Below are 13,523 nucleotides of genomic sequence, written 5' to 3' on the forward strand. Positions count from 1 at the left end.
GGAGCTAGGGCGGAGTGGCTGCATGGCTTCAATGGCCAGTGGCTCCTCCTCCACCTCCTCCGACCGGCTCCCTGCTTCACCTCTGTGCTTTTGGAACATTGGGAGAGTGGTCCCAACCCCTAAAATATAGGGGTGGCCAAAAGGGCTCGGCCCCCTGGAGCTGGTCCCCTTCATGCAGCTAGTTATCAACTCATTAAGTGGCCTTAACCAAGTTTCTTTCTCTGAATCTGAATTTCAGGTACACTCTATAACTTGGGGGTAGTTGTTGTAGGGATTACTGAGAGTGTATCCGAATCACTTTCAACATGCAGAAGCAATATACCACTGAATAGCAGATGCTGCATGAGAACAGTGTGGTGGAGCTGTTGCCTTCATGTCTTCTGGGGGGGGGGAGCTTCCAGGAAGCTTCGGTGAAACAGCTTTCAAGACTAGATGGCCTAATCTGTCAGGGTTCTTTTTATGTTCTCAACTACTACATAGATGCTAAATACAGTGGTACCTCGGTTTACAAACACAATTGGTTCCGGAAGTCTGTACTTAAACTGAAGCGTACTTAACCTGAAGCAAACTTTCCCATTGAAAGTAATGGAAAGTGGATTAATCCGTTCCAGATGGGTCCGCGGAGTACTTAAACTGAAAATACTCAAACCGAGGCGTACTTAAACCGAGGTATGACTGTAAATGTGATAATAATGAAAAAGAAGGCTAATGGTTTCAGGCTGCAATCATATACATACTTGCTGGGCTCAGCCACCACTCTGACTGCTTGGGTTGGCCTGGAATCGTCCCAGGTCAGACTGGACCAGTTCCCTAGCACCAGATTGGACTCTGAATCATAGGGGGGCAAGCACAGCCCTGGTTCTCACCTCAGAGTAGACATGCATAGGAATGCATTGTTAGCCATTATTAATAAACCATGATCCATAGCAACATACGTATTGGACTGCTGCATTTCAAAATGCCGCACAACATGGAAATGTGACATGTCATGCTGCAGAATCCCAAATTCTAGATAGATGTCATATGCTCTAACTTTTTCCCTTTTAAACCATGTTTCAGCAGATCCTGTGTGTTTAAAACTACCCACAGAAGCATAGCTGTCCAGGCATCAATTCGCTGTCAAATCAAGTGGTGAAAATACCATTATTTATCTACTGAACACATCTAGAAAAGTTTGCCATTTCTTTGAATGAGTCACAAATGAGTTTTGACAGCATTTTGCAAAGAAAAGTTGATGGGCCAGCCCTCTGCTTTTGTGGGGAGGGACTGCCACCTGTTGGAAATGAACACAAACTACAAAAACAGCCTGTCTGCACTGTCCGTACGGCACCAAGCATTGCTGTATATTCCCTTGAACAGCTGCTGCCCACTGCAGTAGGAAATAATATGGTACATGGACTAATAATCTGTAAAGCAGTTTCCTCTGGGATAAGTGCTGCTCTCAGGGCAATAGAGGGAGTTATGGTCAATGTCGCTTTTGTCAAAGTATAGCTCCACATTATCGCTGCAGAAAACATAGAATATGTGGACACCATACTTGCATGTACATGCATCCAGTGGCATAGTAATGGGGGGCTGGGGGGTGTGCCGTCCCGGGCGGCAGGCTAGGCGGGGGGCAGCAGTATGGATGGGGGTGACCACCTCCGACGAACGGTGCTGCCGCAGTGAGCACCCCTCGCTGCCCACGTGGAGGCGAGGCCAGGGTGCACTGCGGAAAGAGCTCTGGTGGCTTTCGAGCCCGGCTCCTCCACGGTGGCCCTGAAGAAAGCCAGGTGAGGAGAACCGCCTCGAGCGCGGTAAGGACGGGCGGAGGGAGGGCCAGAGGGAGAGGGGGAGGCCTGCCAGACGCCACCCGCCGCTGCCTGCTGTGTTGCCGCAGTGCTGCATCGTATCCCTCCTGTGCGCACATGCGTCATGTGTCGTGACGTGCGATGCATGTGCGCAATGGACACCCCGCCCCCCGGTGGAGTGCCTTCGGGTTTGCTGCCCTGGGCGGCTAGGCAGCTAGCTACGCCACTGCATGCATCCTTAAATACCTCTGTATAAACATGTAGGCACCTTGGCCCATTCAGGTTGTACTGAGTTTTAAAGATGTGTGTAAGTAAAAGTATGGGAACTACGCATTCTGTGTTTACTACAGAAAACATGGCTGTAGCACTGTTAATCATAATGTATGGAGGTCTCCTTAAACATCTTTTCCCTTCTTATTTGCACATGAATTTAGATTTTAGGGGGGATGCACTCTTGTTTAACAACAAAATCACACATTTCCCCCATCCCCAAAGATAATGGACTGTATCCAGCTCCCACAGTAGCACAATTAAATTTCCAGATGTCAGTTGGCAAAGTCCATTAATTTCAATGAGTCTACTCTGAGTATCAGCAACATTGGATTCAACCTAAAAATCTCTATTGCATGATTAAATTTGAAGGCTTAAGAGCCAGGATATGAATCCGGCGAAATATACTGGACCTTCACTGCTGTGTCTTAATTAAAAGGCTTTAATTAGCACACAACATATGAGAGGAAGGCATTACCATAATAAAACAAATTCTCTTGCAAAGCAAAAATACAGAACTAACAGAACTAAATGGCACAAAAGGGGGCCAAATTGCCAAGATGGCCTTGATTGCAAAGAATCAGATCCCCAGTTCAGGGGAATGCCTTGCTGCACACAAATCTTCAGATCTGTTTCAGTGTGCCTAATAAAGCAGGAGGCTGCCTTTCCACTTACTTGTCACGGCAATTGCTGAAAGTATAAGCAGAATCATTGGTCTCACCCCCAAACAGAATGAAGTGGAGCCTTTTCTTAAGATTCTGCCCACTTGCTATGTTCAATTGCCCATCCTTCAAGAGGTTACGGACTCCCACCTGCATGTATATGAGAAAGGATTAATTTTTTTAAATCCTGCTGAAGAACAGTTGCTTTGCGAGGATGGTATCTCTCTTACACAAGTAGGTTTATTTTGATCTACAGGAGCTTTCTCAATCTATTGCTCAATCTATCACCCACACACAAACAGTTACTAATATCTAGACAGGATGGCCATGTGCCCTGCTTTCAGGAGAAGGGCAATTCAGAGGACAGTCCTCTATCTGAAGGTTTCCTGGTCAAAATCCCTTTCAGTAGAAACAACCATAACAAGGGCCTCAAAGTTGCTCATTGATGGATGGCAGCAGGTCCATCTGATCACAGTCTTCCCCACTATGTGCGATGAAATATGTTTCTATTTAATTTATAGAGATTATTTCTAAATCCGCATGGAAATTTTATGTGAATCCATGTCCACTTTTCAGCTCTTTTGAAGCAATTTCTGCTTTTTTGATTATGCTTAAGTGGTTGCCCTAAATACAGCAAGTGCCCTAGTCATTTATTGTGTGCAATTTCTCCTCTCCCTATAGCTTCGTAGAATCGCTGCTATCTGAATTCATTGTAGGAGCAAGTCTCTGGTCAAGCTGCATTGTGTGATTCATATAAAGCAGTACCAGGCAAGCCTTTCAAAACTCACTTGTTGATTAAGAGTGCAATCCTTTGCTCAAGTTACACCTGTTATGGAGGACACTATAGAAGGTTCACGATGACTGTAAAACTTGAGTTCTGCCTCCACCACAGAAGAAACACTGCACAGATATAATCAGTGCTTTTTTTTTCTTTAAAAATGTTTAGGGTGCTCTCATTTTGACTTTAAAAACCACCATTTTATAGTTCAAATCAGGGAAAATAAAATACAGCAAATGGACAAAAGTACAAAGATTCACAAATGGACGAAATAGACACAAATGGACAAAAGTACAAAGACTTTGGGGTATATGTCCCCCTACGTCTCCCCAGAAAATAAGGACTGGATATAAGTGTATGCTGGCATATCAGTGCCACTGTTCTTACCCATGGCAACAGCACAACTTTGAACCAATCAGAGCAGACAATTAAGTAAATTGTCACCCACTAAAACCAGTGGAGAGGGGGGAGAACATTGCCACAATGGAGTCAGAGGGATGGTGCAGTTAAAAGGTTTCTTATATACAGTGTTTCATGGGGAAAAGAAAGTACACCCTCTTTGAATTCTGTGGTTTTACATATCTCGGCATAATAACTATCATCTGTTCCTTAGCAGGTCTTAAAATTAGGTAAATGCAACCTCAGATATACAACAACACATGTTATGTATGGAAGCAATATAAGGGGTCTTGAACCCCTGCATGCAGGAATCTATTTTTTTAAAAAGTAAGCAGCATCTTTCTGGAATTGCTTCTGTGCAATGTGAAATGCTAAAACCAATCGTGATGTAATTAGCTCTCTAACTAGAGATGTTGCATCCAAAACACTAAATACTTACGGTACTAACTTGGAATCTTGTTTTTTCAGCGTGGTTCAGGATTCCAGCATTATTTGATGCTGTTCTGCTGCCATCCAGTGGTCAACGTCTCAATTGCATCAATTGCAGGTAGATAAACTACTCATCACCCGTTTTTAAAGCTCATTTATATCATTTTAGAGGTCGTGGCTTCCCACAAAGAATCCTGGGAACTGTAGCTTGCCCCACACAGAACTACACATCCCAGCATCCTTAGCAAACCATAGTTCCAAAGATTTCTTTGGGGAAGCCATGTGCTCTAAAGTTATGGTACTGATGTGATCTTGGTTATAGGTGCCATTGGGAAAATAACTATTGTTGCTGTTGTGCTTCCAAGCCATTATAAAATCAGAGTTCTTAAAGCTAATATGAAGAACTGCTGGTATATTACTCACACAAGAATGCACCCTCCCATTTTTAATTGCATTGCTCTCAACCAACGTATTTGTCTGAAGCCCCAGGTGTCTGCCACGATACCAAGCTGATAAAATCACAATAGTGAAAGACTCCCTTCTCTGTGTCCTCTGAAACTGCTAGCAAAGGGCTACATAGTGTAAATCCCATGAATTGCTTCTGTGGTCTGTAGCTAAGAACACACACAGCTGATTCTGAGCAGTTTTGATGTCGTCTTGCATTTGCTGCTCACTGTTATCTTGACGAAGGAGGGAAATTACTGGCAGAAGATATTGAGTAGGGACCAGATCTTGTCTCTCCGAGCAGATAAGGAGGTCATTTGGCCATGAGCAGGAGCAATGATTCAATGAATCAAACCCAGAATTTGCCAGGTAAGATGGCTGAGTTAACAAATGTGCGCTGTCACAACTATAAGAAACGGCACCTCTCTTAAAAGCATGTGCAACTGTGGTATATAACTCTCAGAAGGACAGGACTGCTGCCAGTTTCTCTTCAGCCTGTTAGCAGGTTCATATTTCACTGCAGACATTTCCGATTTTCACACTACGTGATCTTTTGACCCAGCTTTTCTTCTTCTCAGCTATGAAGTCGTGGGCTTCATCTCATCAACTGTATTTCTCAACAGACTTGACAATGATGACCAGAACCTTATTCCTTTGGTCTCTATGTTGAATTATTGTTTGGAAATTACACGTTCTGCCTTGGTCCGAATTACAAACTGGCACAACTGACATCCTCCTTATGTTTTCACTTACCTGTACTCGGGCATCAGCTCCTGATCGCAGATGCTGACATCACACCTAAAGTAATTAAAAGAGGAAGCCACCCACTCCAGATATTAGCATCTGTGCATCCTTCCTTATCTTGAAAGGGATATTTTATGGATCTGCTGTTTGTTTCCTTTTCATGCATTTCATGCCTGCCATTCCATTTCCTCTTATAAATATGAATCTTAATGCTATTTTTCTTAATTATTGTTTACCTTAAGTGAGAACTGGCGGGAGGGTGCTATATAGAATTGTAAATTAGAATATTGTTTGTTTAGTTTTGTATCTCCCCCTTCCTCCTGTAGGTGCCCAGGTTGCCTAACAACTAATGATAAGAATAAAATCCACATCAGTTCTCTTCCGACCTTCAGCTGAGGTTGGGTTTGCCCCACTCTTATGAGGATAAGTGTCTCACTGGCTTTCTTCTGAGGGAAGGGGTCATCTCCTCCTCTCATATGTGGCCTGTTTGGGGTCAATAGCCTTAGTGGAGGAAGCTAGAATAATAATATATTGCACATAATGCTCTTCTCCTGAGACTTTCTTTTCTGCTTTGTGGTGGCACCTTACCCTCCCACCCAATTGCCAGATGGGACTGAGTAGGAATTGTTTAAGTGCACTCTGATGTTCTGCTCCGAATTTGATTGGGCAAGGCTTAATTTGGCTGTTAGGTTTAATTGGCAGTGTGAGTAAGGAAAACCAAAATGCTTGTTTACAAAGCTATTGTACTACCAACCTTACTGTATGTTTGTGAAACGTGGAGCACTTATAAACGCCATCTCCAACTCCTCAAAAGAGTCCATCAACGGTGTCTTCGAAAAATTTTATACATCACCTGGGAAGAAAGACGAACTAATACCAGTGTACTGGAAGAAGCAAAGATCACCAATGTCGAAGCAATGATTATTCAGCATCAACTTCATTGGACTGGTCATGTTGTGCGGATGATTATTGTCTTCCAAAGCAACTACTCTATTCCGAACTTAAAAATGGAAAGCATAATGCTGGTGGTCAACAGAAAAGGTTTATCGAGGCAAATCTTTAAAAAATGTAGTATGAACACCAACAACTGGTTGTTGCTATGGCAAATTCTATGTATTTTTCAAAATGTTTTTTAAAGCATTTTCACAGCTTTTTTTATATGTGTGTAGATTCCACCCTGCTAAGAGGTTTAAAGACTGTCTCAAGGCAAATCTTTAAAAAGTAGTATAAATACCAACAATAGGGAAACACTGGCCTGCGAACGCTCCAGTTGGAGAATAGCCTTTACCAAAGGTGTCATGGACTTTGAAGACACTCAAACTCAGAACGCAAGGGAGAAATGTGCTAAGAGGAAGGCATGCTTGGCAAATACACACCATGATCAACTCCTGCCTGGAAACCAATGTCCCCACTGTGGAAGGACGTGTGGATCCAGAATTGGCATCCACAGTCACTTACGGACCCATTGTTAAAATCGTGTTTATGGAAGACAATCTTACTCGGCTACGAGTGATCACCAAAGAAGAAGAAGAGTGTGAGTAAGCACTTTAGATAATGTCCAGCGCCTTGAGGTGTGTTGGGTGGAGGGCTCTCTACTAACTTAGTGTGACTTAGGTACTTTCTCTTTCATATATACAGTGGTACTTCGGTTTATGAACACAATTGGTTCCGGAAGTCTGTTCATAAACTGAAGCGTTCATAAACTGAAGCGAACTTTCCCATTGAAAGTAATGGAAAGTGGATTAATCCGTTCCAGATGGTCCGCGGAGTACTTAAACTGAAGTGTTCATAAACTGAAGCAGACTTTCCCATTGAAAGTAATGGAAAGTGGATTAATCTGTTCCAGACAGTCCGTGGAGTACTTAAACTGAAGTGTTAATAAACTGAAGCGGACTTTCCCATTGAAAGTAATGGAAAGTGAATTAATCCGTTCCAGATGGGTCCGCGGCGTTCGTAAACCGAAAATTCGTAAACCGAGGTGTTCATAAACCGAGGTTCCACTGTATATATAATCTTTTATTGATTTTACATAATAGAGAAAAAAGAAAACATACAAAACATCTTATCCCCCTTCTTTTAACCCCCCCTCCACAAGCCCCCTCCTGTCACGAGAGAGTCCCATGAAAAGTGGACAGTCAGAGGTGGTCCATTTTATAATTGGGTTTGTCCCCACCTCACCCTCCCCCCCGAAACCCTCCCTGCCACCAAGAGGCTCTAGTATGGCAGGGAGAGATGCAGGCGAGTGTCCACCCAACTATCTATCTAAACAAAGCTTATTGAATAAAACGCAAAAAACACAACAACAAGAAACACACATATCTCATTTTCAAATTCAAAATCTGCTTAACATTGTTTTGATGACTTCCCCAGAAACCTCCCAACTGATTTTCATTTTTAACCAAATTATATTTTCTTAGCAGTTTCATATGACCCAATTTCAACTCATCTTCTACCTAAATTTTCCATTTAGCTACACCTCTGTCTATTTTTTCAAACTTCATATAAACATTTTTCCCTAATGAATATCATATTTTCTCTTCCCCAGCCTGATCTTTCCCCCAAGAAAAATTTCATATAATTAATCCTTTCTCTATTCCCATATATTTTCTTCTATCTTTAATTACTCCATATCTCCTCCTCTCCCCTAGATTCCTTCCCCCATTTGATACAGCAATTCCATAATACAGTCCAGATTCCAGTCCAGATTCCATATCCATTTTTTTTTTGCATAAAATTCAGCTTTTCCTCATCCCACTCCCATTCTCTCCCATTTCGCCACCCATATTTTTGACCTCCCCTATTTCCGCCCCCCCCCCAATCTCCCTAAACTCTTTCCCTTGCCTATTCACATTTTCCCACATTTCCCATAAAATCAGTTCCGGTTCTTGTTCTTCCAGTTTAAAAAGATCAGAACTATCATGAAAGTCCTGGTCATTCTTTTCTCCTTGTTGGGCATTTCCTTCTTCCTCTTCTATGTGTTCTTGCATTTTGTCATCAGGAATTGATTTTTCATTATCAATCCCATTCTGAATAATTTCTTTCAGTTCCTGATACTGTTCCCTTGACTTAGGTACTTTCTCATTCAAGTATAAACAAACTCATCTCTAATCCCTCATCCCAGTCCAGGAATTGTCATGGCTGGTGAACCAAGTGGGGAATTCAGTTCTCATTTCAAGGTGAACCGGCCTAAATCACACTTTCCAAAACAATATGCAAACTGAAACCCAATCATGTCTCAAATTCACTCTTCTCCAGATTCTGCAGTGTAGTCCTCCAGCCAGGCAATGTGTGCAAAAATACATGTACTAGGGTAATATAGGCATATGTTGGTGAAATAACATACAAAAATGGATTGAATGAGGGCCAAATTGGAAACCTAGAAAGACAGAGGCCTTGTGGGTGGGCGCATTTTGTATCTGAGAGATAAGTTGCCTGACTTCTGATGCAGTTGCACTCCCTCTGAGGGAGCAGATAGGTAGTTTGGGGTTATTCCTGTTGTCACTTGAGCCTCATGTGGCATCTGTGGCTAGGAGTGCCTTTTATCAGCTTCAACTGGTATGTCAGATTGGGCAGATTCCCAGATAGGGATAACCTGACCACTGTAGTCAGGGCTGGATTAACCATTAAGCAAAATAAGCATGTGCTTGCTTAGGGCGTCTAGGGAAGGGGGGGGGGGGGGACCACAGAATTTTTCCATTGCCTGGTTTACCATCGGCCATATGGTGCAGCTGAGCAAAAGTAAACAGTATTGATACAAATATAGAAAAAATAAACATTATTTCCCCTCTTACTGTAGGTTTTGTTTCATTTTGGAAAAATAAAATTTTATTTTAGTTTATTATTATTTATATTTTGAGTTAGATATATATTGGAGCACCAAAACCTTTAAGTCCTCAGGGCCTCTAAAGGTCTTAATCCAGCCCTGATGGTAGTTCATGCATTGGTAACCTCAAGACTGGTTGTTCCAATGTGCTCTGTGTGGGACCGTCCTTATCTCTGGTCTGGAAGCTTCAGCTCATGCAGAAGGATGGGACGGGTGACGGACGGGTGATGGAAACGGACTGCTACCAATCTGTGACATCGGTGTTAAAAGACCTGCACTGGCTACCTATCTGCTATTGGGGCAGGTTCAAGGTTATTGTACAAAGCCCTAAGTGCCTTTGGCCCAGGATACCTTAAGGACACTTTTGCCCTGTACACCCAAACTCATCGAGGGCACATTATTAGTGTTTTGCTATGTGCCGGAAGCATGGCTCATGCCACCAAGGAGTCATGCTATCAGTGCTGTGGGACCAACACTGAGAACTGCCTCCACAAGAAGTTAAGACAGGCACCATCCCGACTGTGTTTCAGACACCTGCTCAAAAGTGTTTTGTGTCAGGAGGCCTTTGCTTCGCATCACTACACTCTCACCCTTTCCACCCAGGTGTGCTTCTGTTCCCCCATGATTTACCCTTGCAAACGGCAGGAAAGAACCGCATATACCACCCCAAATTGTGCCACTTTACCCCCATGATTTTCTGAGCGAATGGGATTGCCAGGGGGTCTTTTCCTGGAAGGGATTAGCGCAGAAATGAGGGCTGAACTTCCACTACATTCTGCTAGATTTCTGGAACTTGAAGACCCTGCGGCACTAACTCTCCGGTAGCAGCTGTGTAGGTCAGAGCAGAACCACTGCAGTATAGTGTCTCCTGCTCCTAATCCACAGTGCCTCTCCAGGAGGATACTGCACTCAATGGCATCAAACACAGCTGAGAAATCAAGGCGAATCAATACGGTCACACTCCCTCCATCTTTTTCACAATAAAGCTCATCAGTCAGGGTGGCTAATGCTATTTCAAGTACTATATCCAGGCCTCCAGCCTCTCCTCCTCCTCCTAATATGCACTGCTCTGTCTTCCTTGCTCTCAGCCATCCACCAGAGGGTGTGCAAACTCCACCTGCCTTTATTAGATCAATGAGGAGAGTAAAAAAACTAGCTACCCCCGCTATTTCCAAAAGCTCTTGCAACAGTTCCATCTTTGTAATTATAATAGGAAAACAACCATGCATTTCTAAGCTTACATTAATGTGGAGGCACTATTGCTGGGTTCATTTTTCTGTTTCTAGAAAGGAATGGTTTTCTGACTGCCAAAGCTTCACTTGCGTTTTGTTGTTTCAGGCCTCCAAGTGGGGGGTATGTAAGTAATATTACATTTTATTATTCAGCCTTTAAGCTCAGCATTGGTTCATCAAGCTCAGTATTGTCTACACTGATTGGCAACCATTCGAGTTTCAGACAGGATCTGACCCTCCATGTGTGGAGATGGCAGGGGTTAAATGTGGCACTTTTTGCAAGCAAATAAATATCTGCTCTACTCTGAAGCCGCCTCTATAATATCAGTATTTTGCAGGAGGGATTCAAGCACACATCAGAACTTTAGGTTTGTGTATTTGAAGTGGGATTAAAGTGCTCTGTCACCCTAGCCCACACAAATATCCATATATATATATATATATATATATATATATATATATATATATATAAAGACTTTTTGCAGTTTGTAAAGTAATTGGGAAATGCAAAGTGTGGGGTGAATAGGAAGACATTTAAACACCCTGCAAGCAAATCGGGATAGATGCAGGATGAATGTTTATTGTAATATAAAGGTAAAAGGACCACTGACCGTTAGGTCCAGTTGCAAATGACTCTGGGGTTGCAGTGCTCATCTCGCTTTACTGGCCGAGGGAGCCGGCGTACAGCTTCTGGGTCATGTGGTCAGCATGACTAAGCCGCTTCTGGCGAACCAGAGCAGCGCATGGAAATGCCATTTACCTTCCTGCCGGAGTGGTACCTATTTATCTACTTGCACTTTGTTGTGCTTTCAAACTGCTAGGTTGGCAGGAGCCAACTATTATTATATTATATTACAATTATTGTTATTGTTATATAAACCACCCTAAAACAAAGGCTCGAGAAATGCTCAATGAATATGTTACTTGGAGGGACTCTGAGCCTCAGCCCTTCTCAAATGTCTATGCAAGCTTCACCGCAGCACATGCAATTTACACATTACTTAGCTGGAGAACTGCATCAGAAAATCCAGATAAGTGTGAACTTTGACAGGTAGCTGTATTTTGGTTCCCCTGCTGTTTCTGGATGTGTGGATTGCATAGGTTTAAAAGTGAACAGAGCTGATTCCCCGCCCCCTATCCCTAATCTCTGCTGAAGGCTAGCCTAGCCTTCCTTCCAAAAGGATCATATGCCAGCCTAGGCAAGACCTGCCCTGCAACACCACTGGCAAATACCACTCCTGCAGACGACGTAGCTCCTGCTTTGAAGAAAGTACCAGAGCTCCACTTCCCCGAATCCCTTTTCCGCTACACCCCTGAAATTGACCTTTTGTCCATTGACCTTTGTCACTCACTTCCAAAGCAAAACAGCATTCAACATTCCTCATAGTTTTGCCTGATCTGCTTTGCTAATTACACACAGGGTTGCTTCCCGTTATATTATTATCTGTCAGGAGCCTTTTGCCCTCTTCTCTACAAAAGCAAAAGAAACGTTTGCTTCCAGAGCAGGACTTTGTTTATGCCATTTTCCAAAACGCCCCACCCCATCGACCTTTATAGTATGTTCAATTAGACCATTCATACCCTTCAAGTATTATTGCTTTGGATTAGTAAATCATACACAGTGGAGCACTTCCGTAGGTACAATGTGTGATAGGTAAATACCTTCTTGGTACACATACCTTGGCATTCAGAGCATGTAATCTGATTAGTTCTTTTTGTAAATGTGCTGGCAGCAAGTATGGGCAACTCTTACCGGAATACCCACCTACAAAGCAATTATATAATCTATGCCACTTGCTTCACCTGTTGGGCTTGTTCCAAGATATGCTCTGCTTCCAGCTAAGCAAGGGATTGAAGAGACATACTCCTTTGCTTGGTTTTAATTAAGCACCTCAATTAATCTGGAGTATTAAAAGGTCTAAAACTATACAAAGCTTCGCCAGTTAACCATAACAATGCAGTCATTAGCCGACCAAGTATGCAGAACAACAATTCTGGGTGGATTTGCAAAACAGCATTTTCATGTGCTGGTGTGGGTTGTTACAGGAAAGTCTGTTTGTGTGATACTTCCATGTAGGTTGACGAACTGCCATGTAGGAGGTAGACTGCCAATATGTGCAGGTATGCCATCAAAGGGAGAGACCGATGCTTCTGGGGAGTTCATCAGACCTGTATTGGATGATGGCTAGCAGATCAAAGCAAATCTAAACAACACTGAGAAACATGGGCGTAGTCAGGGGGGCAGAAGGGGGCAGCTGCCCCCCCCTAGAAGGCCAAACCACAGGCCCGACTCAGGAAGCAAATATCGCGCAGGAAAAGACGTGCAAACCCCCGGCGCAGGTGCCCTGCTTGTTGACACGGAAGGGGGGAGGAAACGCTGCTGGTGCCTCGGCTCCTCGGCGGCGGCTTCTCCTCTCAGCCCGCCCTGCCTACATTTGTGCCAAACCCCACCCACTAAAGCCTTGGCGCCTCCCAATGGGAAGCCCTGCCGGGCGGCAACCTATACTGCCTAAGAGTTCTAAAGCCACGCCCACTTTCCCAGAGACTGGCGGTTCTGAGGGACCCAGGGCAGGGCGGGTGCGCACGCGCGCTTCTTGCTGCCTGGGTGGTTGCACTAATCCCGCCTTCCCTGGGAGGGGCGCGCACTGGCTCTCACTCACGGCCCCCACGCCTGGCGTTCTATCAGTGCCACTGCCCACCCACCTGCCTCCTCTCTCTTTCCCCACCCATCCTCCACGTGCTGCGCTCTAACCTGGAGTAAGAAGGGAAATAGAACACGTCCCCCGTGGGTGGGTTTTGTTTTGTTTGTTTTTTGTTTGTTTGTTTGTTTGCTTCTATTCTTTTTTAAAGGGCTTTTTGGCGGCTTTTCGGACAGTGGCGAGGGGTGGACCCACACTCCTTGCACGCACGCCCTCTACAGGCATGGTAGTTCTAGAGGAGGAGAGAGGTGGG

General features: G+C 43.9%; 1 protein-coding gene across 1 annotated transcript in view; it reads right to left on the bottom strand.

Moving 5' to 3' along the window:
* The window catches only part of ZPLD1 (zona pellucida like domain containing 1), a 90,771-nt gene extending 80,236 nt beyond the window's left edge, over positions 1 to 10,535 (bottom strand). The window contains exon 1 of the mRNA XM_088668997.1: positions 10,025 to 10,535. Coding sequence (XP_088525123.1) covers positions 10,025 to 10,535 — 511 coding nt within the window. The remainder of the gene's footprint in view (positions 1 to 10,024) is intronic.
* Positions 10,536 to 13,523: the final 2,988 nt, after the last annotated feature.

Source organism: Zootoca vivipara, chromosome 4 (assembly GCF_965207765.1).
Source record: "Zootoca vivipara chromosome 4, rZooViv2.hap1.1, whole genome shotgun sequence".
Taxonomy (NCBI): Eukaryota; Metazoa; Chordata; class Lepidosauria; order Squamata; family Lacertidae; genus Zootoca; species Zootoca vivipara.